General features: G+C 37.7%; 1 protein-coding gene across 3 annotated transcripts in view; it reads right to left on the minus strand.

Annotated features, from left to right (window-relative positions):
- LOC128528810 (creatine kinase B-type-like) overlaps nucleotides 1–27,429 on the minus strand; it is a 42,175-nt gene continuing 14,746 nt past the window's right edge. Inside the window, exons 1-8 of one of the 3 annotated variants that reach the window (XM_053501959.1) lie at nucleotides 21,353–21,447; nucleotides 20,946–21,139; nucleotides 5,311–5,429; nucleotides 5,087–5,219; nucleotides 2,907–3,078; nucleotides 820–943; nucleotides 549–738; nucleotides 1–412 (exon numbers count right to left, since the gene is read on the minus strand). In XM_053501959.1, the coding sequence (XP_053357934.1) occupies nucleotides 171–412; nucleotides 549–738; nucleotides 820–943; nucleotides 2,907–3,078; nucleotides 5,087–5,219; nucleotides 5,311–5,429; nucleotides 20,946–21,138 (1,173 nt within the window). In that variant the 5' untranslated portion in view covers nucleotide 21,139; nucleotides 21,353–21,447 and the 3' untranslated portion in view covers nucleotides 1–170. Of the gene's footprint in view, nucleotides 413–548; nucleotides 739–819; nucleotides 944–2,906; nucleotides 3,079–5,086; nucleotides 5,220–5,310; nucleotides 5,466–6,179; nucleotides 6,385–15,678; nucleotides 16,454–16,584; nucleotides 16,775–16,862; nucleotides 16,987–17,942; nucleotides 18,115–18,722; nucleotides 18,856–18,946; nucleotides 19,102–20,945; nucleotides 21,140–21,352; nucleotides 21,448–27,429 lie in introns of those variants that run through there. The other 2 variants (XM_053501960.1, XM_053501958.1) reach the window with 2 other exon arrangements.

The raw sequence follows: 27,429 nt of genomic DNA on the forward strand, positions 1-27,429 counted from the left end.
CCCGAACCTTGTTAGTGTGTTTTATAAATGGCTTCAGCCCCATTTGCTTTTGGCTCACCTCTGATCTATTATATTGATATACCTGTTTTGATCTGTTAAGTTTATTCTGCTTTAACCTGTGCCATTAAGTATTGCTATTTAGTTTTTTGCTCTTTTGTACCTGTTTTTGTTTATTTGTGTTTTCTCATGAAATCTCTTAATTTCTGCAAATATGTCTTGTCTGCATTCCTCAAAACCTGACAAGTAGGTATAAGGTCATCAATGGCCTGGCTTTTTTCCAGTTGTTTCTCCATCTCCACCAGCAGCTTGACTCCGTCTACCACCTTCTGAACAAGCTCCACTTCAGAGAAGCCCAGCCGGTCAGAATTAGAGATATCAAACACACCACCCACTGCAGCAGTGTCCACACCACCTGACATATTGAATACAGCCATCATTATTAATACTGGAACTATCAACATAATTTACTGCCAAAGCATATAGAGGGCAGCAATGTATACTTCACACAAACAGGTCACTTTCTTATATGGGTTGTCTGTAACAGTTACCTGTTCCACGCTTCTGCAGGCGTAATCTCTTGAGCACCTCCTCAAACATGTTGTGCTTGCTCAGATTGGGGAGTTTGACATGCACGCCTGCACGCAGTCCTGTACCCAGGTTAGATGGGCAGGTGAGGATGTAGCCCAGATGCTCATTCCACATGAATTCATGTCCCTTTTTCTTGAATAGCTCCTCAATCTGAAGAGTTAATTACACTCTTAGTCATCTACTCTAACTGTATGAAATAATATAGCTCCTGAATGTTAATGAGGAGGTTACCTTGGAAAGGCCTGTGCAGAAACGAGTAAACACTTTCTTCATGTTGCCACCTTTCTGCATGGAGATGACACGCAAGTGATCCTCCTCATTCACCCACACAAGGAATGTCTTGTTGTCATTGTGCCTGAAAACATTTTAAAAGGTTATGACTATTATCAGATGGAACTGCTTAATCACTAATTTCCACTAATCCAATTTATTTTATTAAAAAGGGCAAGGTTATCAAAAATATTGCCTCCAATTGGATCTTGCTCATGTAGTGTCAATCATATGAGTTCTCTGAACTGGGAATAATATTCAACATGACCACTAAACTGGGACAACAAATGCTAGCACACACAGCATGAACATATTTACTCTATGAATGTAGCCTTTTGTCAACAATATTCACATTCACAGAGATGACATTAAGTAATTCAGGAATTTAAGAATTGACACAAGTGGATGTCTTTTTTTCCAATTAGAACCATAAATGTGTACTGGTATAAACCAGGATCCCTACCCTAAGTCCTGGCAAGTTCTAGTGTTTATAGTAGTCATAATGTGACTTTACATGTAGTTAAAAAATATATTTTAGTTTATTATTTTTAGTGATAAAGAATTTAGTTAAACACATTTTTGCTTGATGGTAATAAATGTAAAACACAACACCACCAGCTATCAAATGTAATACTGTTTTATCCACCACTCTGGCGATATTCAACTAGTATTAGTGTGAACACAAATTGCCCTTAAGTACATTTAATATGTAGCTTTTCTGCAACATATGCAGTTCTTTTTTTGACCAAATGAATTCTTTGCAGAAACATAACTAAAAATATTATGCACATTATATTAAGACTATACAGTTAAACCTTGGATTGCGAGCACAATTCGTATATTAAAGCAAATTTCCTCATAAGAAATAATGGAACCTCTGGATCATGGGATCATCTAATGATTCAAGCTTTATTAGTTAATGCAGATGATTCATTTCACAGCCCAAAATATTCATATAAAAATAATTCATTTAAAATATAAAGTAAAAATAAAATGAATTAACCTGCACTTTACCTTTGAAAAAAATCCTGGAGCAGTGTTTCCGTTAGTGTTTGTGTGCGCACATGCATGTATCGCTGTGTGTGTGTGAAAACAAGAGGAGAGAAGGAGGGAGAGGGCTACTGTGTAGAATGATTTCCTTCCTCCCTCCGTTCCTTGTCTTACACAGTAGCTCTGTGTAGCTATTGTGTTGGGTGAATTTTACACACAGACACACACACACACACACACACACACAAACAGAAACACTGCTGTCTGGAATTTGTTTTTACAAAAAATCTCTCTAATGACACTCACGCATACACACACACTAACATAATCACTGATGCAAAGTAAAAATAAAACAAATCTACCTGCACTTAACCTTTGAAAAAAATACCAACAGAGCATTGTGACCAAGTGTGTGTGCACGTAAAGCAAAAGCGAGTGTCATTAGAGAGGTTCTTTGTTAAAGAAGTTTCCAGACAGAGCAGCAGTTCTAAAAGAAGGAGGGAGGGGGCTTCTGCGTAGGACGACTTTTACACACAAACACCCTAACGCAAATGTTGCTCTGTCGGGAAACTTTTTTAACAAAGAACCTCTCTAATGACACTCGCTTTTGCTTCACGCGCACACACACACGTGGTCACAATGTTATAATTAACAGTACATGCACATGGAGTGATGCGGCAGACAAAGCACATGCATACTTCTCATATGTCAAGACTTCGCTCGTTTATTAAGTTAAGATTTATTTTCAAACTTAGTTCGTCTTACAAAATACTGGCAAACCAAGTTACTTGCAATCCAAGGTTCCACTTTATATTTAATTCCATAGTCTCAGTAAACATTAACATAATTTTTATTTAAAAAAAAAAGATGTATGATTTCATTATGTAAAGTGCTTTTTCAACTGATGGTCATTTACTCCAGAACATAAATATCAGATTACTTACTACATGTGGTCAGATATGTCTTATACAATTTAAAGAATATTGAGGCAGTATCTTATTTGCCAGTACTGGGGCATCCTGTTACTACTGTTATATTGTGGGAGCTCCATCACATACCATATTCCCCTGGCATCGGGCCAATCACGGGCCATTCCGGAGGCCAACAGCAGGGGAGACACAGGCTTGTCAAACAGGAAGTGGTCATCAATCAGCTGCTGCTGTTCTGCTTTGGTCATATTTTTTAGAGCATAGTATTTACCCTTCAGAGTTCCACTCAGGGCATCTAAAGCTACAAAACAGAAAATTTCAGTCCATGGTCAACAACTCAGCCACTGAAGTTGCACAAGCAAGTGTAGTCTTAGTGTCAGTCCCAAGCCCAAATAAATGAGGAGGGTTGTATCAGGAAGGGAATCTGGGGGAAAAAAGCGCCAAATCATTATGCGGATAATGAAAAATATTTCTGTACCAGATCAGTCGAGCCATCGGTTAGCAGGATAACTATGGGAATTGGTCTGCTGTTAAAGAACTAAAGAACAAAGAGAAAAAGTGGAGGCAGACGTGTCCAGAAAGAGAGATAAAAGAAGAGTAATAGCGTTCCCCATTGATAGAATGTGAGTTGAAAGGGTAAACATAAATGCAATCTGAAGGCGATTATAGCTGTAAGGTAGCTGCAGGGCATAGTGTAGCTAGACAATATCGGATGGTGGTCTTCAAAATTACTATGGAGGTACAGAAGAAGAAAAAAGAGGACTGAACCCAGGATTAGATGCTGAAGGTTGAACAGGGAAGATTTTTATGTGAAATGGTCTTGACTGGTCTCCTACTGCATAAGTGGTTAAGGAGACAGCTAAGAAGGTATTTGGCAAGACATAAGGACAGAGAAAAGAACATAAGGAAACTTGGTAGTGGAATGAGGAAGTACAGTACAGTATAGCATTAAGAGAGAGAGAGGCTTGCAAAAAGGAAATATAGTTGCAAGCAACAATGGTTTGGCCCAAGCACCTTGACCCGTGTGTGAGGTATCAAAAATCTCGTAATTTTGCTTCTGAAAATTTGAGATCATATTGGCCACGTTTGGTGGCGATCGTATAAATACCCTAGGAGGAGTAAGTCAAAACCCTTTGGGTGCATTTTGCAAATGACCCAAAATAATTGACTTGCTGTTGAGTTGAGCCTATGACATGCAAAGTGAAAGTAGTTCAGCTTATTGACATCTAAATGTGTACTGGGTTTTGCATGTAAACGTGCAAGTGTGTATAAGCTATGCATCAAAATAAAACCAGAATTGAGTAGATGCCCAGTTCATTTACAACATCACTCCAAACACATAGTCCTGAGACTAACAAAGTGAAACCTTTGAAAATATCAAAACCTTTTTTAAATATGAAACAATACATAGCTTTAAAACACTCTAGTGGTATATAGTCTTATTCATAAATTGTCATTTTTATAATATAACTAGATATTCTGTAAAATTTTTCTTTGTTTTTACAAAACTTCTCTTGTTCTCTGTAACCAGAGCTCTGCTGTGGAGGATTGGGGTGACGGATGGCCTTTTGGAGCTACTCGATGAGCCTGGACAAGCTTTGGCAGTTGTAGTAGTATAGCCTGGGTGACTATGCAGCAGTTTGCAGTGATGTTTGGTAAGATCTGCACTCTTAACGTTGAAATGATTTCTATTGGATTTGAAGAAACATGCTCCCCTCTGAGTCACATTTTGATAAACAAAGTCTTGTTGCCATAGACTCTTTTTTTGTGTCTGACACATTGTGGAAAAAACTGTTCATCTTTGCCAATTTTTAAAAATGGTAATGATATTGTAATATTGAAAAAAATTGATAAGAGACTGATAAGCATGTGGTGTTATCCAGGTATTTTATTAACCTTTAAACAAAATAGAGCCTGTATTCTCTTGTTTTATGCAGATGATTATTTTTTTTAAAAAAATATTATGTTTGGGGTTATGTTTGTGGCTTAATGAATTGGACATTAGTACATATAAAACTCTCAAAAATTATAATACAGGAGTTTGTTTATTTAATATTCATGTAAATTTTAGTTAATTACTGTGGAAAGGTCTTAAGTAATTCTTACTCAGCTGTAATGTAAGAAAATGTTACTTCTACTTACTGTAACTTCTGAAAGGTTCTCTAATCATGACTTGCACACTTACCTCCCAACCAACCCTCAACATAAACAAGCAAGAGTGCACCATATATGAATTATTTGTACAGAGTTATTTAAGGCAATAACCAGATAATAATATAATGGAGCAATGCTCTGTTATAGAACAATACCTTCCACTGAAAGTTTTTCAATAGCTCTCCTCTCTCCACGACTGCAGTGTGGGGGAAGGCAAAAGCCACGAATACTCCTGCCTGTTCGCACACGAGAACTCAGCACGTAGTTAGGATCCAGGTCATCACCACCCTACAAGGGTGAATAATTCCATACTTCAGCATGTAAGCCTATAACCAAAAGGAATGCACACATTGTAGTAGTTGCCAAATCATGACTATACCTTGAGGTTGTCTGGGTTCAAATCAGTTTTGTGCTTATCAGTGGGTTTGTATCCACCATGTCTGTCCTTAATGACACGGTCCAGGAGCTCCCTAAACACCTCATAGGTCTCCTCATCTCCTGCCACACAGCCCACAGTCATAATGAAGGGGTGACCTAGGATGGAGACATTGAAAATCAGCTCTACATGCAAATACATGGGTTTCACAAGGTCCTACATCACTAATTTGTAATAAACATGATTGATGACTGGAAAGCTATTTATTTTTCTCATTAATCTAAGAGTAAGTTTCTCTTTAATAATATGCATTATATTATTTAGTCCTGGACTAATTTCCTGGATTAAATTCCTTTTTAAGAACAGCATAACCTATTCTAGTCTGAGAGCATTCTTTTATCAGAATTTCAGTTTCCAGGATTTCAGGGCTCGGGTTTGAATGACTTTATCTAAAAAATCTATTTCTGATTTTTCAAATGCTACACAAATACAAGAAGACAAAGTAAAAAAATCTGCAAAGAGAAGCAACCTGGAATTCATAATAAAACACCCCCTCCCCCATTATATAGATATTAATTTGACTATAACAAAACCTATGATGAAACCTATTAAACTATTTATCACAGATTACTTCACTAAATACGTCACTTTTTTTTAAACAAGTAAAAATTTTTAAACTGTGGCACAAAATTTTGTGTTCCTGGTCAAAACTGGCCCATGTGACTTATTTAATGAAAACAAAAGCCCAAATTTACACAGGGAAAACTTAACAGGTGACACAAAAACAGGTGCTTGCTGTGATTGAACTGTGATACGTTGGAGCAGATGTTTTCTGCTTAGCACTTGGGTAAAAGGCATTTAACCTGCTTTACCTGGGTTATCAACTCCAGTCTGAATCACATCATCCAACCTAAAGCCACTGGGTGTCTGTTTGCTGCATAGCCTCTTGTACATGGCAGGGGTGAGCACTTTGGCCATGTGGTTGTTGTGCTTGCTCAGGTCAGGATACTCTGCTTTAGACGAGTACTTCATCTTCAGCTGGTTGTGAGTGTTTCCGAAAGGCATGGCTGAGACTCCCTGAGTGCACCAAAGAGCGGAGTCCAGTAAATATATGAAATACATAATAATATAAATATATTAAATTAATAGTAAAATCAAATATATTAAATAAATAATACTATCAACATTTTTAAAACCGCTATAAAGGTTAAACGCACGACAGGAAGGTATAACCCGGGGTTTCTCATATTGGAATGCAATAATACAGTGTATGTTTTCTGTTTGTGTATGTTTCCTACCTTGACATAAATACGTGGTTACTCCTGAATTTATGATTTATTTTGTAGTCTGTTGTGGAGAACGTTCCAGCGACTCTGACCTGATAATAAAGCTCAACGTAATAATTTCCCTGTTTGACATCGTTGTCATGGCAACGTTGACTCCCAGCACGTTTGGTGTTTAATGTCACAGAGTTCAATTGTCGTCAAACAGGTAAAGAATACTGGGGTAGCTATCGGATAACAAGCTTTCACATTCTGTCATGCGGCACGGAAACGCAAGACTTCCGCATCTCCTGTCCGTGTACATTACGTTCCCTGTGCGGTCTGTATCATCGCGGTAAACTTGGTTTTATACTGGACATTCGTTATTCATCCGAGATTTCCTCTTATACTTCTCAAGAAATAAACACCAAAATTACAACACGCGATTTTCTTACTGTTGAGTGGACAGAGAACCGAGTACAATCGAAGGGATCTTTTAAAAAGTACATGACCAAGTATAATTCTACTAAGGTTACAGAAAAATTTCTCGTAGCTTATCTAACATATTTCAATGTTGAACATTCAGTTTGTGAATTTATTATTTTATATATAACCTGAATGTTTGTGGATTTATATATATATATATATATATATATATATATATATATATATATATATATATATATGTAAAGAATTTTATATTTAAAATAAAAATTATATATATATAAAATGAATGATTACATACAATATCATTTAACACTAAAAAATGTACTTTTATTTTATTCTTTTTTTTATTTATGTTAAAAGTATATATTTTGTTGTCAGCACTGTTCTATCACTGCTTTCTGTTCAAACCTACCACCTCCCCTCTCTCTGCTGTGCAGTTGTGGATGTGTTACATTAGTTGCATGCAGTCATTCTATTTTTTTGTGGTCTAAGTGTGTACTTGGTGCCAGGACTCCTCACAGTAGCGCATAAACAGAAGTGTTTGTATATCTTTAAACTAAATTTGGACCAATACTTGAAGTAAGGTGAACAGTATTATTCAAAGACGGAAGTACATTTCAATGTTTACAGTGACATTGAATATTAACATTCAAAGGCTAACAAACATGATTAATACAGAATCAAGAAACAAGGAAAAAATCCTAATCATGCAGCACAATCATACTTAATATTCAATATTATTCCTTTTTTCTTCTCTTCTTTCGTATTAATAGTGATTTTTCTTTGTACTGTACCTTTCACTTAATATTATTATTATTATTATTATTATTATTATTAATTATTATTATTAGTAGTAGTAGTAGTAGTAGTATTAATTTTGCTTAAATTTTTTTCAAGTAATTTTTATTACAAGTGTCACTTTAACTGCACTGTTAAATGTGTGTATATATATATATATATATATATATATATATATATATATATAATTTTAATTATTATAATTTATAATTTATTATTTATTCTTACCTATTTATATTCTTTTGTAATTTTTGACTTGCTTCTAAACTTTGACAGTACAAGTGTATGCAGAGCCCTCATACATTCTCTTTGCTCCATGGCTCCTGCAAGACCGCTGCATTTTACATATTGCATGTTTTGTTGTATTCTCTTTTGAAGAATGGCGTTAGCTCCTGAGTGTTTTTATGAATATACATAATAATACATTATTTTGTCTATAATTAAACTTCATACAAAATTGTGGTTTCCTTTGTCCAATTACCATATTTTCAGAATCTCAATCCATGCTTTTCTGAAAAGTTGGCAGCTAGGGCAGTGGTCCAAGGTGAAGGCATGTAAAATACCCAAACTGAGACAGTGACAGAGTAATTAAGAGTCCTTTCACCTTTATTTTACAGCCTATCAGTGTGCAAATGAAGATTCCCTAAAGGTTGATTTAAGATTGTTGTTTGTATAACATAGTTACTGAAAATTAACAATAAATATTATTAAAATGATATGCAAATTTTAAATAGCTTATTTTTATAGATGTACCATCGCTGCATATAAAGAGAAATGAATCCTAACATAGACATGAAATTTGGACCTTGGCTTAAGGAAAATTTTACTGACAGACATTCTAATATAAATGATTAAGGACCCCTGCTCTATACTGGATTTTATCAAACCTATAAAATAACACCTATGGCATTTAGTAAGTAACAACAATAACAGTCACTTGATATTTTAACACACAAAGGTCAGCTGTTCTGGAATAACAATAGCTTAAAGAAATTAGTAATTTGTCTAGTGCAAAGTGAGGGTCCTCATGGGAAATCTGCAGCAACATTGCAGACAAGAAGCAAAAACAGGCAAGCATCACCTGGAACACTCCCTACAAATCCTGCTGAGTAGGCAGCTTGCAAAGTTAGTAAAATAATGACTGTCTTCATGCAGACACAATTTTATGAGGTGTGGATACTGTTGCAACCATGCTAGAAAGCTAACATGCAAAATAGCTACCTAGCAATAATAAAGTCCTGATGTTCATTGTGATTTTACAGTACTTGGTTGTTTTAACAACCAAACTATTCAGCTAAAGCATGGTTAATACAGCTACTTAAAAATTTTTGTAAAAAGAGCAATTTTATTGTTTAACAATGTGCAGCATGTCACGTTTTCCATTGGCTTTCTCAGTGAGGTACCTGTGGCTGCAAGTTTTTAGGTAAATAACTTATAAAGTACTTATTAATGTACATTATGTACTTAATGTACAATGTACCTAAACATTATTGAATTAGCTGTTAAAACATGTGCTAGTCCATGTTTGTTTGAAAAATATCGCAAAAGTGTAAATAATGAATTTAAAAATAAGGACAAAGATCAGCGTTACTATGGAGACTTGGTATGGAGCAAAAACAGCAGCCGGTAAAGGTGGAGCTGTTTTTAACCACTTTGTATACTAACATCAGACATTATTAGGTAACTGGATCATTTGATAAGAATCTGCATCTGCAATAAGTTACTAATAACTAAAACTGTGAAATAAATCAAGGAAAAGTACAACAGTTCTTTCAGAATAATAGTTGGGAGAAAGTAACATAAAATGGAAATATTGAAGTGAATTATGTTGTGATATGTAAGTAAAAGCAAGTACAGTGGAACCTCGGATTGCGGGTAATCTTGGTTTGCAAGCGTTCTGCAAAACGAGCAAAGATTTGGAATAAATTTTGACTTAAACACACTAGCTTGCAAATAAGAGGGGGAAGGCAGCTGTGTTGGTTGACTTTCAAACACACACACACCAGTTTACCGATTAGAGACTCACCCTCTTGCCTGTGTGTGTGCGCGCACGCGCGTGTGTGTGTGAAAGTCGTCCTACACAGCAGATATTTGGGTTATAATCATTAGGCCTGTTGTGGAACAGGAAGTAGCAAATATTGGTAGAAGTGAGGTGAGAAGGGCGTTGAAGAGGATGAAGAGTGGAAAGGCTGTTGGTCCTGATGACATACCTGTGGAGGTATGGAAGTGCTTAGGAGAGGTGGCAGTAGAGTTTTTGACAAGTTTGTTTAACAAGATCTTGGAGAGTGAGAGGATTCCAGAGGAATGGAGGAGAAGTGTATTGGTGCCAATTTTTAAGAACAAGGGAGATGTGCAAAGCTGTAATCTGCAATTATAGAGGTATAAAGCTAATGAGCCAGACAATGAAGCTGTGGGAAAGAGTAGTGGAAGCTAGGTTAAGGGCAGAGGTGAGCATTTGTGAGCAGCAATATGGTTTTATGCCTAGAAAGAGTACATCAGATGCAGTATTTGCTTTGAGGATGCTGGCGGAGAAGTACAGAGAAGGTAACAGGGAGTTGCATTGTGTCTTTTTAGATTTAGAGAAAGCGTATGACAGGGTGCCAAGAGAGGAGCTGTGGTATTGTATGAGAAGGTCTGGAGTGGCAGAGAAGTATGTTAGAGTGGTGCAGGACATGTATGAGAGCTGTAAGACAGTGGTAAGATGTGCTGTAGGTGTGACAGAAGAGTTTAAGGTGGAGGTGGGTCTGCATCAAGGATCAGCTCTAAGCCCCTTTTTGTTTGCTCTGGTGATGGACAGGATGACAGATGAGGTAAGACAGGAGTCCCCATGGACTATGATGTTTGCAGATGACATTGTGCTCTGTAGCGAGAGCAGGGAACAGGTGGAGGAAAATTTGGAGAGGTGGAGGTATGCTCTGGAAAGCAGAGGAATGAAGGTTAGCCGCAGCAAGACGGAATACATGTGTGTAAATGAGAGGGACCCAGGAGGATCGGTGAGGCTACAGGGAGCAGAGGTAAAGAAGGTGCAGGATTTTAAGTACTTGGGGTCAACGGTCCAGAGCAACGGGGAGTGTGGAAAGGAGGTGAAGAGGCGAGTACAGGCAGGTTGGAATGGGTGGAGAAAAGTGTCAGGTGTGTTGTGCGATAAAAGAGTATCAGCGAGAATGAAAGGAAAGGTGTACAGGACAGTGGTGAGACCAGCGATGCTCTACGGCTTAGAGACAGTGGCGCTAAAGAAAAGACAGGAGGCAGAGTTGGAGGTAGCAGAGCTAAAGATGTTGAGGTTCTCTTTGGGAGTAACAAGGATGGATAGGATTAAGAATGAGTTTATCAGAGGGACAACCCACGTTAGATGTTTTGGAGATAAAGTCAGAGAGGCCAGATTGAGGTGGTTTGGACATGTTCAGAGGAGAGATTGTGAATATATCGGTAGAAGGTTGCTGAGGTTGGAACTGCCAGGCAGGAGGTCTAGAGGAAGACCAAAGAGGAGATTTATGGATGCAGTGAGAGAGGACATGAAGTTAGTTGGTGTGAGAGAAGAGGATGCAGAGGATAGGGTTAGATGGAGGCAGATGATTCGCTGTGGCGACCCCTGAAAGGGAACAGCCGAAAGACAAAGAAGAAGAATCATTAGGCCAAATGTCTCATTTGTAAAAACACCTAGCAATAGGAAAGTCCTGATGGTTATTGTGATTTTACTTGGTTGTTTCAACAACCAAACTATTTAGCTAAAGCATGGTTAATACAGCTATTTAAAAATTTGTGTAAAAAGAGTAATTTTAAGAAATCTTCTGTGTCCTGTCTTAATGACTACCATCCTGTTGCACTTACACTCCATCTTACGCCCCAAACAGAAACCTTGGATTACTGCAGAGGTACGTGCACTTCTGAAGCCCAGAGACTCCGCCTTCAGAGTGGAGGACAAGGTGGGCCTAAGGACAGCAAGGGCCAATCTGTCCCGGGCTATCAGAGAGGCGAAGCGTGCACATGGCTATAGAATCCACAACCACTTCAGGAACAGCGGTGACACAACTGCATATTTGGCAGGGCATACAAGCAATCAACAACTACAGGACCTGCCTGTGACAGTGACGCCACTCTCCTAAATGTAGTGAACAGCTTCTATGTTCGGTTCAATGCGCAGAACAACGTGACGGCGAGGAAGACCACACCTCCCCTGAACAACCAGATGCTGTGTCTCACCACGGATATTGTGAGGAAAACACAGAGTTAGAGTCAAACAACGTAAAGCTGACACATTAAGACCTTGCTGTTCCCCCTCACTGGACCCACTGCAGTGTGCGTATTGTCCTAACAGTTCAACAGACCAGAAAGAACCTGTCTCTGAACATTGCTAGACCAAAAGAGATGGTTGTTAACTTCAGGAAAACACGGAGTGATCACTCTCTGCTGATGAACATCAACAGCTCCTCTGTGAAGATCGTCAACAGCACCCAATTCCTGGGTGTCCACCTGGAAGAGAACCTTACCTGGTCCCTCAACCCCAGCTCCTTGCACAAAAAAGCCCAACACCTTCTTTTCTTCCTGAGAAGGCTGAGGAAGGCCTAGGTTAACAATGTAATAACAATGATTTCAAGCATCACCCTCCTTTTAACATGTCAAGTCTGCCATTCTAACCCAATCAGCCTGACTTAATGATCTCCAGCCTTGTGCTCGTCAACATTCAGGGCCAGGGGTAGCTCAGTGGTTAAGGCATTGGACTACGGTTCAGAAGATTGCAGGTTCAAATCCCACAACCACTAGGTTGCCACTGTTGGGCCCTTGAGCAAGGCCCTCAACTGCCCAGATGTGTAATGACATAAAAAAATGTAAGTCGCTCTGGATAAGAGCGTCTGCCAAATGCCCAAATGTAAACATTCTCATCTGAGTTAACAAGACGATTACTGAAATGATCTCAGCAGGTCCTTTAATGACAGCAATGAAATGCAGGGGAGAGGTTTTTTTGGGATTAAGTTCATTTTCATGGCAAAGAAGGACTATGCAATTCATCTGATTACTCTTCATAACATTCTGGAGTATATGAAAATTGCTATTATAAAAAACTTAAGCAGCAACTTTTCCAATTTACAATATTTATGTAATTCTCAAAACGTTTGGCCATGACTGTATATATATAAGGTTGCAAGCAACAATGAGCAGGCCCAGGCACTTTGCGCCATCGCCACCCGGGCACACCAGAAATACAGTGGGCACATGCATTTAAAGGGGATATCCCAATAACAATATGACATAAATGTAGAAGAGTAAATTTGATTTTTAGACCTTCAAAAAGCCCCAGATGCTTTACACTATGTGGTCACTCAATGTAATGTCACTGAACGTGATGTCACTCAATATGATGTCCCAAAGAAAGTTATTAATTCCTTTTTAGTATAAGTTTAAGGCATCATCAGAGCTGACTCATTTGAGATATCAAAAATCCTTTTGCAATTTTGCATCCTCAATGTCTTTGGATCACATAGGCCCGTGGCGTTTGGTGGCGATCAAATAAATTCCCTAGGAAGAGTATATAAAATTTTGGCAAATGACACAAAAACACTTACTTGCTGTTGAATTGAGCAAATCACATGCAATGTGAAAGTTGTTCATCTCAATGAGTTTAAAATATGTACTAGATTTTGCGTGCATATGTGCAAGTGTGTATGAGCTATGCTGCAAAAGTTCATGTGTGGGGCCCAGATTTTCAGGCATTCTAATGGCAGCAGATTCCAAACCTTCTGTAAATTTTCATGAGTTTTTGGGCATGTTAAGATTACAAAGAGCCCAAAAGGTGAAAAACAAAATCTTTAAGAAAACAATAGGACTCTTCATACGCTATGACGACAAAGGGCTGGTGTCATAGTGCTTGGGCCCTAAAAAGAGTAAACCACAGAGTAGAGTGACACTGTCGTAAACAATTCAGAGAGGCTTACTACACAAGGTAAGTCTTATATGTCTTAAAAAAAAGACTTATTTATGCAATGGCTTAAATTAAAAATTTTATTTAAACAATTTCAGAGAATACAGTTTGTCTATTTGTGATTTTCTCTGGGATTTTGATTTAAGGGCTTTAATCCTCTCAATATTTAAGACAAAACAGATGTAAACTGGTAGAACATTTAATCATTTCTTTAACAAAAATCTGTCTTAAATACAGCAAGCATGTTTTTATTAATCTCATAGACCTATTAATCTCAAGTGGAACATGGACATCATGGATTAGAACATGTTTGTGTTCTTCTGTGCTTCAGGGAATATTGTTTTTGACACAAGTGTTTATTGTTCTGGGTTTAGGTTAGTATCTTTATTTAAGCCTCCGTCTTCACACCTGTTCTAATATTGGGTATAATATCTACTGCTCTGATCTGACCTGGTCTGTTTTGTTCTCTGTTTCATTACCACAGTTTTTTTGTATTGTTGTTTCGAGCCTGTCCAAGTTTAAGCTTTTGGTTTTGTTAACTTATCCCAGATGGCGGCGCGGCATTTGCACGCAGCAGCTGCTCCAGAGCCAAAATGGTTCTACCTTGTTTACTTTGTATCATAGCATGTTTATTTTACACAATATATGGACATCAGCGCAACTGTTGTTAATGTTTACCACCGCCAGACACTTTTAGAACACAATAACCCGGTAAAATACATTCACGATGAGCTGTGTGAGAAGCTATGCGACCTCGGTTTACTTCGGGAACCAGGCATCCAGTCCTCTGCGTTGCCTGATGCCGGTGGCCAGAGGAGGGGACGTCGTAAGTGGTGTGTGAGGAAGCAGAAGCACGGCATCGGGCAGGAGTCTGTGCTAGGCTAAAAACAAACCGTAGTCTGCCGGCTTTCTCGTCCATCATCTTATCAAATGTCTGCTCCCTAGAAAATAAACTGGACCACATCCGACTCCAACAGCGTGAGTTTAGGAGCTGCCTCGTCCTTGTTTTTACAGAGACATGGCTTAGCGACAGAGTTCCAGGCGCTGCCATTCAACTAGACAGACTAGCCTCGTTTCACCCCGACAGAAATGCAGCTCTGTGCGGTAAGACTCGCGGCAGCTTGTGTGTTTACATCAACACAGAATGGTGTAAAAACTTTGTGCTAGCACCACCACACTGAGCACTGGGGCCCCCCAGGGCTGTGTGCTCAGTCCCCTACTGTTCACACTGCTGATTGTGTAGCGACACATAGATCCAATCATATCATCAAGTTTGGTGATGACACGACTGTGGTGGGTCTCATTAGCAAAAACGTTGAGTCAGCATACATTGAGGAAGTGCCGAGGCTAACGGATTGGTGTAAGGACAACAACCTGTCTCTGAACATTGATAAGACAAAAGAGATAGTTCTTGATTTGAGGAGGACACGGAGCGAACACTCTCTGCTCAACGCCGACAGCTCCCCTGTGGCAACTGTCAAGAGCACAAAATTCCTGGGTGTACACCTGGAGGAGAACCTCACCTGGTCCCTTAACACCAGCTCTCTGCGCGAGAAACCCCAACAACATCTTTTCTTTCTGAGAAGGCTGAGGAGGGCCCAGCTTCCACCAACAATCCTCACCACCGTCTATAGAGGGACAATCAAGAGCATCCTGAGCAGCTGCATCTCTGTCTGGTGTGGGATTTGTGCCATATCAAACCGCAACGGATAGTGAGGACGGCTGAGAAGATCATTGGGGTCACACACACACCAAGTGTTAACAGACAGAGGGGCGAAGACTACCACCAGGGCTATGTACCATCCAGCAGTGAGCAGAGGAGCTGGCCGGGAACCCACATTTTGTAGTGTCTGTAAGAGTTGCAGCCCTGATGAAGGCCCTGTTTGCTCTGTTAGCCCTGACAAAGGCCCTGTTTGCTGATAGCCCTCTTGAGGGTTCACAGCCTGGTGAACATCAAAATGCTTTCAGAGTGCCCGGCACCACAGGAGCCACGCCTGGCACCACCTGAACCTCCTGATTTGTGGCTGATCCTGCCTCAACCAGATACTGCAACCTCTCTACCTAGTATAGCAGCATTCTCTGCCACAGAGCATATGCTGCTGTTTCCATGGGCAGGATTGAAGAGTGATGCACTGATTCCACTACATGGCTGTGGAAACATCCTGCTCGTTCCTTGCCCAGGTGTAAACATTGTGTCTGCTCCGCCACCTGGTTTTGAGGATTTTGTGCTTACTTCACATCCCAGGTTTGAGGACACAAGGGTTCATTGTTTCTGGGTTCAGTTTTCTCCCGCTGTTTGTAATCAGAGGTTTATTAGTACTATTATTTAAGGCTCCATTTTCAATTAGTTGGCATCTTACGTCTGTTCTCATACAACTCTGGTCTGTTTTGTTCTCTCTGTTCTGCACAGTTTTTGTAGCATAGTTTCGGGCCTGTTCAAGCTTCTAGTTTTGTTTATTTCTGTTTTTTGTTAATAAAATCTTTATGTCTGCATTCCTCCAATCGTGACAAGTACAAGTGAAGCAGGACAGGTGTTGGATTTACTTCTGAGCAGGTATAAGGTCATCAATGGCTTGGCCTTTCTCCAGTTGTTTCTCCATCTCCACCAGCAGCTTGACGCCGTCTACCACCATCTGAACAAGCTCCACCTCAGAGAAGCCCAGCCGGTCAGAATTAGAGATATCAAACACACCACCCACTGCAGCAGTGTCCACACCACCTGACATTCAATACAACCATCAGTATTAGTGCCAGAACCATCAGCCTAATTCACCTCCAAAGCATATAAAGGGGCACAATGTGTACCTCAGACAAACAGGTTACTTTCTTCTATGAGCAATCTGTAGTTACCTGTTCCACGCTTCTGCAGGCGTAATTTCTTGAGGACCTCCTCAAACTTCTTATGCTTGCTCAGATTGGGAAGTTTGACATGCACGCCTCCACGCAGTCCTGTACCCAGGTTAGATGGGCAGGTGAGGATGTAGCCCAGGTGCTCATTCCACATGAATGCATGTCCTTTTTTCTTGAATAGCTCCTCAATCTGCCCATTTAATTACACACTATGTTATTCCTTAACTACTTTAACTGTATGAAATAATATAGCTCCTGAATGTTAATAAGGAGGTTACCTTGGAGAGGCCTGTGCAGAAACGAGTAAACACTTCCTTCATGTTGCCACCTTGCTGCATGGAGATGACACGCAAGTGATCTTCCTCATTCACCCACACAAGGAATGTCTTGTTGTCATTGTGCCTGAAAAACATATAAAAAGTTATGATTATCATCAGATGGAACTACTTGGATGATAGGGTCATCAAAACTTATAGGCTCAAGTTTGATCTTGGTCATCAATGATATCAGTTCTCTAAATATTCAACACGATCACTAAACTGGGACAACAAATGCTAGCACACACAATTATTAGTGTATATGGAACTACCAGAACACAACAGTTAAGCACTTGAACATCCTTACTCTATTTATAAATCTAGCTCTAAAACTGTCTAAAACTACTCGCATTAACAAGGGGTGACATTTAGTAATCTAAATAGGAATTTAAGAACTGATGCAAGAGCCTGCCTATTTTCCATGAAAACCATAAATATAGAGTGAACCATAAAAGTCCCTTGACTTCAGTACTGGGAAGTACTAGTGTTCATAGTAGTCATGAAGGTGACATTACATGAAGCTACAATATATTCATTTTATCATCTTTATTATTGGTAGTGGCAAATAATTCAGTTAAATATACACTCTGTATTTTGTATTACAGTAATAATTCTAAAGCTAACAGACGTAATACTGTATTATTCCCCACTTAGTGGCAATATTCAATTAGTATTAGTGTCACATATAGTATCTGTGCTTCAGGTCAATGTTAAACACAAATTGCTCTTAAATACATTTAATGTGTTGCTTTATATTCACCATATACAGTTTTATTTTGTGACCAATTGAATTATTTGCATAAATAATGTATAGGTAATAAAAATATGATGCAGAACTGTACTTAATTCAGTAAACATTAACTTAATTTTATTACAAATAGATTGATGAATTTTTACATTCTTTTTAAAATGCTTTTTGAACTGCCATGACAGATGTTCAAAAACACACATGATCAAATATTGATTTTTATACAATTTAAATCATAGTACTCGTGTGGAACCCCTTCACTAGTGTTGTATTGTGGGAGCTCCATCACATACCATATTCCCCTGGCATCCGGCCAATCACGGGCCATTCCAGAGGCCAACAGCAGGGGAGACACAGGCTTGTCAAACAGGAAGTGGTCATCAATCAGCTGCTGCTGTTCTGCGTCACTCATATTTTTCAGAGCATAGTATTTCCCCTTTAGATCTCCACTCAGGGCACCTAAAGCTACAAAACGGTGTTCATGGTCAATTTTAAACATTTGAGTTGTGCAGCAGTTGATATGCATTACTGTAAATAACTGTCTTAAAGCGAAGACGATAACTGCATTTGGGAAGGAGTGATAAGATTCTGTAGCTTAAATATCACAATATGTTTAAAAAGGACTATGATAGATTATTTCTGTTGAATAATCAATTTTATATTGGGGGAAATCAGCAAACTCTGGGGTAGCAATCAGAAGCAATTTTTTAGCTTATGGTTGTTGTGCAAACAATAGGTCTTAACATACCCTGATGAATTTATAGGTTCATGTTTATGGGTTAATGAAATGGAAAGTAGACAAATTACAATTTAGCAATTTGTTTATTTAGTATTCATAGAAATTTCAGATAATCACTGTGGAAAGGCCTTGTAGAGCGCAACAACTTAAATTTCACATTTGATTCTTACTAATTCAGTTTAACTTCTAAAAGGTTTTAAATCATCACTTGCATACTTCCCTCCCAACCATTCCTTAATTTAAACAAGCAAGTGTGCAACATGTGAATTATTTGTACAGGGTTATTTAAAGCAATTAACTGGCAACAATAAAAACGTAGTATTTAGAACAATACCTTCCACTGAAAGTTTTTCAATGGCTCTCCTCTCTCCACGACTGCAGTGTGGGGGAAGGCAAAAGCCGCGAATACTCCTGCCTGTTCGCACACGAGAACTCAGCACGTAGTTAGGATCCAGGTCATCACCACCCTACAAAAGTGAATAATTCCATACTTCAGCATGTAAGTCTATAACTAAGAGGAATGCACATATTGTAGTAGTTTCCAAATCATGACTATACCTTGAGGTTGTCTGGGTTCAGGTCAGTTTTGTGTTTATCAGTGGGTTTGTATCCACCATGTCTGTCCTTAATGATAGGGTCCAGGAGCTCCTTAAACTCCTCATAGGTCTCCTCATCTCCCGCCACACAGCCCACAGTCATAATGAAGGGGTGACCTAGGATGGAGACATCGAAAATCAGCTCTACATTCAGGTACAAGTTTCTACTCATTCTTCTCACAAGGTCCCATATCACCAATATGCAATAAACATTATTTATGACTGGAAAGCCATATTCTCTTATTTAAGACTTCACTAAAGATATTATTCAGTCATGTACTCTGATTCACTTCCTTATTTAAGAACTAGAGGTTCAGTCGTGGCTCCCCCTGTGTACATTTCTGGTTTGAGTGCGGGGGGGGGATTTCTTTCTGCCTTACCCTGCATTACTCTGACTACACCTCTGTTGTGCTATCTTCACCTGAATAGTTCTTCCTTTCAAAGATCTTTTACCCAATTGAACAGGTTTCCTCCAATTCACGTCATGTGCATAACTTATTTTAGCCCACAAGCATTTTATCAGGCTTGCCTACACCAGTTTGAATGTCTTTATCCACGGTGAAGCTGTTACCAGAGGAACGGTCACCGAACGTCTTGTACATTTTCAGAAACAGAACATTGTCCATATGGTTGTTGTGCTGGCTGAGGTCTAGATATTTATCCTTAGCAGAGAATATTTCCTCATTATGAGCTGATTTTTCAAATGTTAAACTAATAAATATGACAAGACACAGGAATACAATCTACACAGAAAAGCAATCCAGGATTTATACAAAGAGAAAATTATGTTAATATATTACAATAAGTTTCCACCTGCAAAACTACTGCTTTTGGAGAGCTGTAAATAGACCCTGTACACAACCCCTATATTTTTTTTACTCAGCAAAGTCACTGTGCAGTATGCCTTTTATCAAGGCACAAGCACTATGACATCAACCAAGGATTTTTTTCCCATTCACCTGGAGCCCTTTGAAGGGATTAAAATGCTCAAAAATCCATGAAAATCATCACACAGTTTGGAAACTGCTATCGTTAGGACTTCTGAAAGTATATTCCCTGGGCATAGCTGCATAGCTAATACCCACTTGCAAGTATGCGCGTGAAGCTCAGTACACTTCTAGATCTCCTAAAGCTGAACAATTTTCGCTATGCAAGTCAATGGATTCTACCCAGCAGGAAGTCAGTTATTTTGGGTTCTCTGCAAAATGCACCCAATGGATTTTTATACACTCCTTCTAGGGGATTTATATGATCGCCATCAATGCAGCCCCATATGATTTGGATGGTAAATGATAGGATAGAAAATTGTGAAGGGATTTTTGTTTCTCAAATAGCATTAAATTTATGGCAAAAAATGCTAAGAACCCACTTAGTTACATATTATTATATGGTTACACAATTTATGTCATAATGGTAACCTTAACAAGCTCAGTAAGTGATATATTTAGTATATTAAACATATGCTGTAAATTGGCTAGTAACTTCCTAAGTGACATCATATTGAGTGACATCACAGTGTGATGTTATTTTCAGCATCCAGGGCTTTTTGGAGGTCTTAACATACTCAAAAATCACACAGGATGTGTGGTGCACCGGAAAGCAGGTGCTTCTGCACGCTCATCGTTGCTTGCAAATATATTTTGTTTTGGATTATTAATTTAGATTCATCAACTGAAACTAGTCTGAATAAGTCTAGATACCGTTCCAAACCAATTTGTAGTGTTTGTACATGATGACACCAGGACACTTTAGAAACAAATCTGTTTTGATTATGTTATGCAAGACCATGGTTTCCAACTCCAGTTATTTCCCTTCTCCCAACTCGCCTGATCAATACCATAAGCATGACCTATTGGGTTAAACCTGGCTTGTTGGCAGTAAGGGAAACAGAACTAATGAGTTGTGCTCTTTCGGTGACTGAACTTCGGAGCAGATGGTAAATGGCATTTAAGCAGCTTTACCTGGGTTATCGACTCCAGTCTGAATCACATCATCCACTGTAAAGCCACTGGGTGTCTGCTTGCTGCGTAGACGCTCGTACATGGCAAGGGTGAGCACTTTGGCCATGTGGTTGTTGTGCTTGGTCAGGTCTGGATACTCTGCTTCAGCTGAATACTTCATCTTCAGCAGATTGTGAGTGTTTCCGAAAGGCATCCTGAGTTCACCAAAGTCCATACAAAAATCTCTTAGTGTTTCCACACAACCCGGATAACACAATCGTCCGAACAAGGGCTTGGTTTTGTTAATTAAATAATTACGTTGACGGTTTACGCTATAATAATTAAATGCCTATTAGGAATGTATAACCCAGTCCATAACTCACATTAGGAATGCAATAATATAATGTAAGAAAGTGTATGTTTCCTACCTTGAAATAAAAACGTGTTATTACTCCCGAATAAGGTGTTAGTTTTGTAGTCTGTTTGGAGATCTTTACGGCGACCCTGGCCCGATAATAAGGCGTAACGTAATAATTTTCCAGTTTGGCATCGTTGTCATGGCAATGGCAAGCATGGCGAGCTTTTGGTCTTTAGCGCAACAGAATCGTCGATCCGTGTAAATTACGTCACCTGTGCAGTGACGATGTCACGGACCCAAATATGCAAGAAAACGTCAGTACCTCGTCCAGCGATCACACCTTTGTGTGGCAAGGTTTACTGCTGATTTACTGCTGACTGCCATTTATCAGACTAGGCTTAGCCTGTACTGTTAAAATTGTTGTTAATTTAAAGCAACATTTCAATAATCATGTCACGTTCAAAAGCAATGCATTGCTTTTTTACCTGTGGTAAAATCACGTAAACAAAATTTAACAGCATTTTACCGTATTTATTGCACGAAGAAAGAAAACAGGACTTCACAGGATTTGGGAGAACAGAAAACTGCAGCGAACACATCTGGATGCTCATCCGTCTTCTTACTGTGAGTTAATAGATGAGTGCCGTTTTGCTTCGCACATTATAGACAATATACAACTGCAAATATTTGTATAAATAACTGTGATGTTCGTGGATCACTCTAAAAAATAAAACTGTGCTGTACTCAATTTTTTTGGTGAAACATTTTTACACTTAAAAATATTGAGTAAATATAAAAAAAATATAAAAATCATGTAAAATATACTTCATGAATTGAGTACAAGTCAGTAAAAAAATTAAGTAGACCTGAATAACTATATTTAGTACAATGATGTACAAAATTGAGTAAATGTAATGAAAATTAGAAGTTAATGAAAAGTGAAAATGAGTAAAATAATTGAGTAGATATAATTGAAATGGAAGGTAGAAGATACTGAAAATTATACTATTATTTAATAAACAAATGTGCTACATTTACTAAATATTTTAACTGAATGAAAGAAACAATACACACATTTTCATTTTAATTAAACATTTATTCGCCAAATTTGACAAGACATGAAGTCTAAACTCAACCTGGTTTACTTTGCAAATGACACGTAACAAGATCATAAACAAAGAGCTGAATTTATGTTATTAGTAAACAGTCTCAGAAACAATACTCCTGCCACAAGTATTATACAGTTAACACATGGGAAGTAGACTTTTGTATTATAATCTAATGAGTCACATTTTACATCTGAAAGATTGCACACCTTCACTTCAGTTTCCTGCAAACTGTGGGATCCATACAAATGTGTGTGCAGACCTTCTCATGTCTTAAAGAAGCAATGACAGTCTAAATGAAGACAGGACACTAAATATCCATGACCAACAGTACCATGCTTCACTCGGTAATGATCGGAATTCCTTTTGATGATACGACAAATGTGCAGAGCTTACACCGCCATCCCATAAGCTGGCACCTGAAAAAGGAACAATAGTATACAAGTAAATATAAGTGTGACTGTTAATATAAAGTCTACCAGACTGGTAAAATAGTACTTCCGTTCAAATACATACTTTTTGGACTAATAGTCTATTTCTATCTTTGATTCAATGGTTACACATTTAATACTTCTGTAACATTTAAAAAACTTGACATTTACCTCCTGTTTTATCTCCATTCAACTTCTCTTCATTAGTGGTGTTGGTGCTGTGAAAGAGATATAGAAAATATATAACATGTTTCACACAAACACACAAACACAAAATCAATCAGTTTTAGGTTCTTTTACTTACATATCAGAACATACATAATGTTTCACTTCAATATTTAAATTTCATATTACTTTCTCCCAAATCTAATTCTGAGAGAAATATTGTATTTTCACTAAATCTTTATATTTCATAGCTTTAGTTACTAGTACAGTACTTAGCACATTTATTTTATAACATCTGCCGCTGCGTGCTCAGTGTTTAATCATGATAAAAATACTCATATACAGTAACGGATAAAACACTGCCAGAACCCGGACACTGCACCTCATTTCTGCTGTTTAAACCGGATTTGTTCTGAGTTTCCTCCTTAAAGTGTCGGAGTGACCGAGCAGACTCGCGGTTCAGTGTGTGAGGTGGACCGGTACACATGCGGGAATTACTGTATTTGAACATGCTAGTTTTATATCCTCGCCACAGTGGTGGTTGGCTGCGCAAAATCACTGCATTTGGCGGGAGAAATTCAAATATTGCGGCACAACCGCCGCCGTTTACACCGAGAAACCCGGAAAAAACCCGGACATGCACGCGCTGCTGCTCGGTGTTAAATCTCTCCTTTTACACCAGATCTTAAGTGTCTGTATTAAACGCACTTTAGCTGAGCAGTTTGGTGGTTGGAACAAACAAGCTAAATCACACTGAACCCCAGGACTGGCCTGTTGCTAGCTATCGTTAGCTCTGGAGCTCGGCTGTGGCAGGATTCAGAACAGTAACTCACACCCTATAAAGTTGTGTGTGCAGGCAGACAGAGTCATTATTACAGTAACTTGTGTTAGCTGTTTACTCACCAGGATTTGTAAGGAATGTTCCAGGTGCTTCATGTCCATTTTCACATCTTCACAGCCTTCTTGTCTCTGATGTTACACCAGACTTCCCATGAGCACTTGCACAGGGCAATTTACTCAATTATTTAAGTTTTTGTTGTTAAAAATAAAGAATATTGAGTTGGAATAATTTATAATTGTAGTTCTTGATATCAGATATTTTGATTGAAATGTATCAAAAAATATTAAGTGCATGTTAAAAATATAATTCAGTTAGTCAAATACTGATTTTTACTAGTAAAGTAAACTTAAATTATAGTGTAAATGTAAGACAAAATGAATAATTGTTTTTTTAGGCATTTATTTTGATTTGTCTAACTCAAACAATCATGTATGTGACTTTTAGAGATTTTATTAAGGTAACATAACTTTTTTATAACTGTGAAATTTACAAGGCCACAGAATAATTTTTTAGAGTGATGTTGTAAGTGTAAATATTTTATTCGTCCCTTTTAGTTATTAATAACATGCCAATTAAATCCCTGTGCAGTGGAGCTGGCTTTCTGATTCAGATATTCTTCCGATTACAGTTTAATTCAACAAGTTTTATGATATACTTGTATGCTCTTTTGCAAAAGTAAGCCTTTAAACACCGTTGCAATGAAATCACATTGAATTCTCTGTGGCACGCTGAAATCATCTGCAGCTTGTTTACTAATACAAGTTTTAAAATCTTTTTATTAATTCCAAAACCTGCAACGTAGACAACATATTTATTTCGGTGCCATTGTGCTTGCAAATGTGGATAAGCTTTTTTTTATTTTTTTTACGTAACTTTAGTCTGAGTATAGTTTTTCTTTTTGCTAGTGTTGTGGCTTTATTTTTATTTGCATCTATCCACGTTGTTGATCGGTTTGATGATCGAATTCTTAGGAATATTTTTGTCCTTAAATAGGAACAATTTGTACAATCAAAGAATTAAGTAAGAACAATCATTTGTGTTCAGAGATTTAGTGTTGCTTGTTTGTACCGTAATGTAATTTTTGTGGTAAATAAGGCTAATTGACATTTTATTGTGGTGGATATTTTCTTGTTAGTAAAATTTCTGAGTTGAGATTCTTTTTCATGCCCGAGGACTGTCCAGTTTGACTTGTGTTCCCATGTTGCTTGTGTGGACATCAAATGTAGTTCTGGCTGTATTTGTTTAATACTTAGACCTACCATAATTTTGGTTATATTTTTAGACACAAAAGCAATAATAATTATTGGCACACCAGCTTTTACCCAGGACTACATTTTCTGAACCATGTTTATATATGGGTTTACATGTGACTCCTACAAAAATAAATGACCTATACCTAAATTAACATGAAAGGGAAATGTTGTTCATACAAGAATATACTTTCTTATATTTATTTTATTTTAGTAAGGAACTATTTTCCTCCATACTAATTCTAAAAAACTGTGGTTTAGGTGGCTTTTTGGGATGAATCCTGAAAAGGGCAGCATGGGAGGATGAGTCCGGTCGAAGCGGATGGGGAAGGGGCCCCAGAAAAACAAACAGTCACCACCTGTGTTGCCAGTCTGCTTAAGAAACTTATGGACTTTAAGGGGAGTTTATAGTACTTTTGAGTGAACCCTGTCATTCACCCGCACCACACACACATTAACATTTTAGATAGACGCAAAAAATTTTCAAGTGTCTAGTTTTAAATACCGAAATTCTTTATTAATTTTAAATTCCTAGTTGTTTGTATTTACTGGTTGTTCTCTGATTCACTGGTTCTGTTTTTTTATTCAGTTTTTTTCTTTTTAATAAATGCCTATAAAATTATAAGTTTACTTAGTCATTAACTTGGTTTGCCCCAGCCACTAATTTGGGCATATTTTGTGGCTATTTTTGTTCACTGTTTGTCAGGTGTTCATTATTCAGTACATGAAATGCATGTAGTCTGTTAGTTGCATAATTTCTTCAGGTATAAATTTTGAATACTTTTTTTTTTGTCCCATTCTTCATTTCTTACCATTCCTAATTATTTTTTATTCTCTGTAAGTTTATTCAGTTACTTACTTGATTTTCCACAGACATTAATTTGAGGAATATTTTAGGGTTATATGCATTTGCTATTTACTCTGACCACACTTTCTAAGCATTTATTTAGATGGATGAAATTTTGTTTGCTGAAAAAATGTTTTTGCTTTTGCTCCTCAAAAGTGCAATAAAGATACAGTGTACAAAAATACAGTGTACAAATGTGGCCTCAAACATTCAAAATTCAACACAAAAATGCAGTATCCTATAAAAAATTTTAATCTTTGAAAGCATGCACGTTTTATAGCAAGTCTGCCAAGGAGTAACACATCTAATCAAAAGAAAATTTGAAAAAAGAAATTGTAGCTTTTTGTGGTAACAGTCCGTTATTCAGCTCTACACAAGAACATGTAAATAATGAACAGTAAATTTTAGCAACAGCAAGAAACTTAATTTAACTGTAACTTGTGGGCAACTGTACTCCCACTTTGAACAGTGTGTGTATTTGGACTGTCTTTGACCTTTGGACTGTCTTTTTAAACCTGTACAATCACAAGTAACAGTTTGCAAATTCGTTTTTTTACCCAACCACTGTATTTCAAAACTATACACTTTAACATTACTATAATAAAAGCAATTTGTCACTTGCTAAACACAGTAAATAATAATCTTTTGGTTTATAACAAGCACTGGAGACACACTCCATATCCCTGACAGAGTGAAGATTGCCATGTTATGGCCTGAAAGCGTAAAACCAGAAATATTTTATTCCTTTTTAGACAGTGTTGTGTTTAGAGCAGCCACCACCTCAAGACCAGTGTTTGTACTCGAATGTGATTCAGCTGAAAAGTTTGAGTTTATTTTACACCATGTGAATGCTGAGAGACTGAAGTGAAGCACATATTATTTATTTTATACCCATCACCCAAGTGTAAATAATGCTTTCATTGACTTTTGATTCAGATACATTGTTGCCATGCTCCTTATCCCAAAAGCTCTAATATTTTAAAGGCTACTTGTAATTGCCAGAAGTTATCGATTATATTAAAACATGTGTACATGACAGATTGTATTTAATTGTTCTTTCAGTCTATATTACTAAATCATAAGTTATCCTTTCCTATTGTAAGTAGGAAAAGATCCAGTGAAAAGATCCTTTTAATTAATTTTTTTTGTTAAGTGATTTATTTTCTACATACTAGACCAACAGTGGGGATTTTAAAACTATGAAATATATATATATTTTTTTTTTAAACACATATGGAATTATGCAATTAATTAATAACAGCAACCAACGGTTGTTATTTTAGGCCATTAAGGTCAGCAGTTCTGAAACTGACTTTGATTAAGCCTATCCAAAAAAGGACAAAATATACCTCTGCTGCGCATGAGAGGTTTAGAGTTACCAGCTTCAAAAATCACTAATTAATAGCACAATTTTTACAGATCATAAGTGACAGACATACCTCAAAATCACCATCAACTGTTGAAAGGATATTGTTGCATATTTTGGTTTACCTCACCCTTTCTTTAC

This window comes from Clarias gariepinus, chromosome 8 (assembly GCF_024256425.1).
Source record: "Clarias gariepinus isolate MV-2021 ecotype Netherlands chromosome 8, CGAR_prim_01v2, whole genome shotgun sequence".
NCBI classification, from domain to species: domain Eukaryota; kingdom Metazoa; phylum Chordata; class Actinopteri; order Siluriformes; family Clariidae; genus Clarias; species Clarias gariepinus.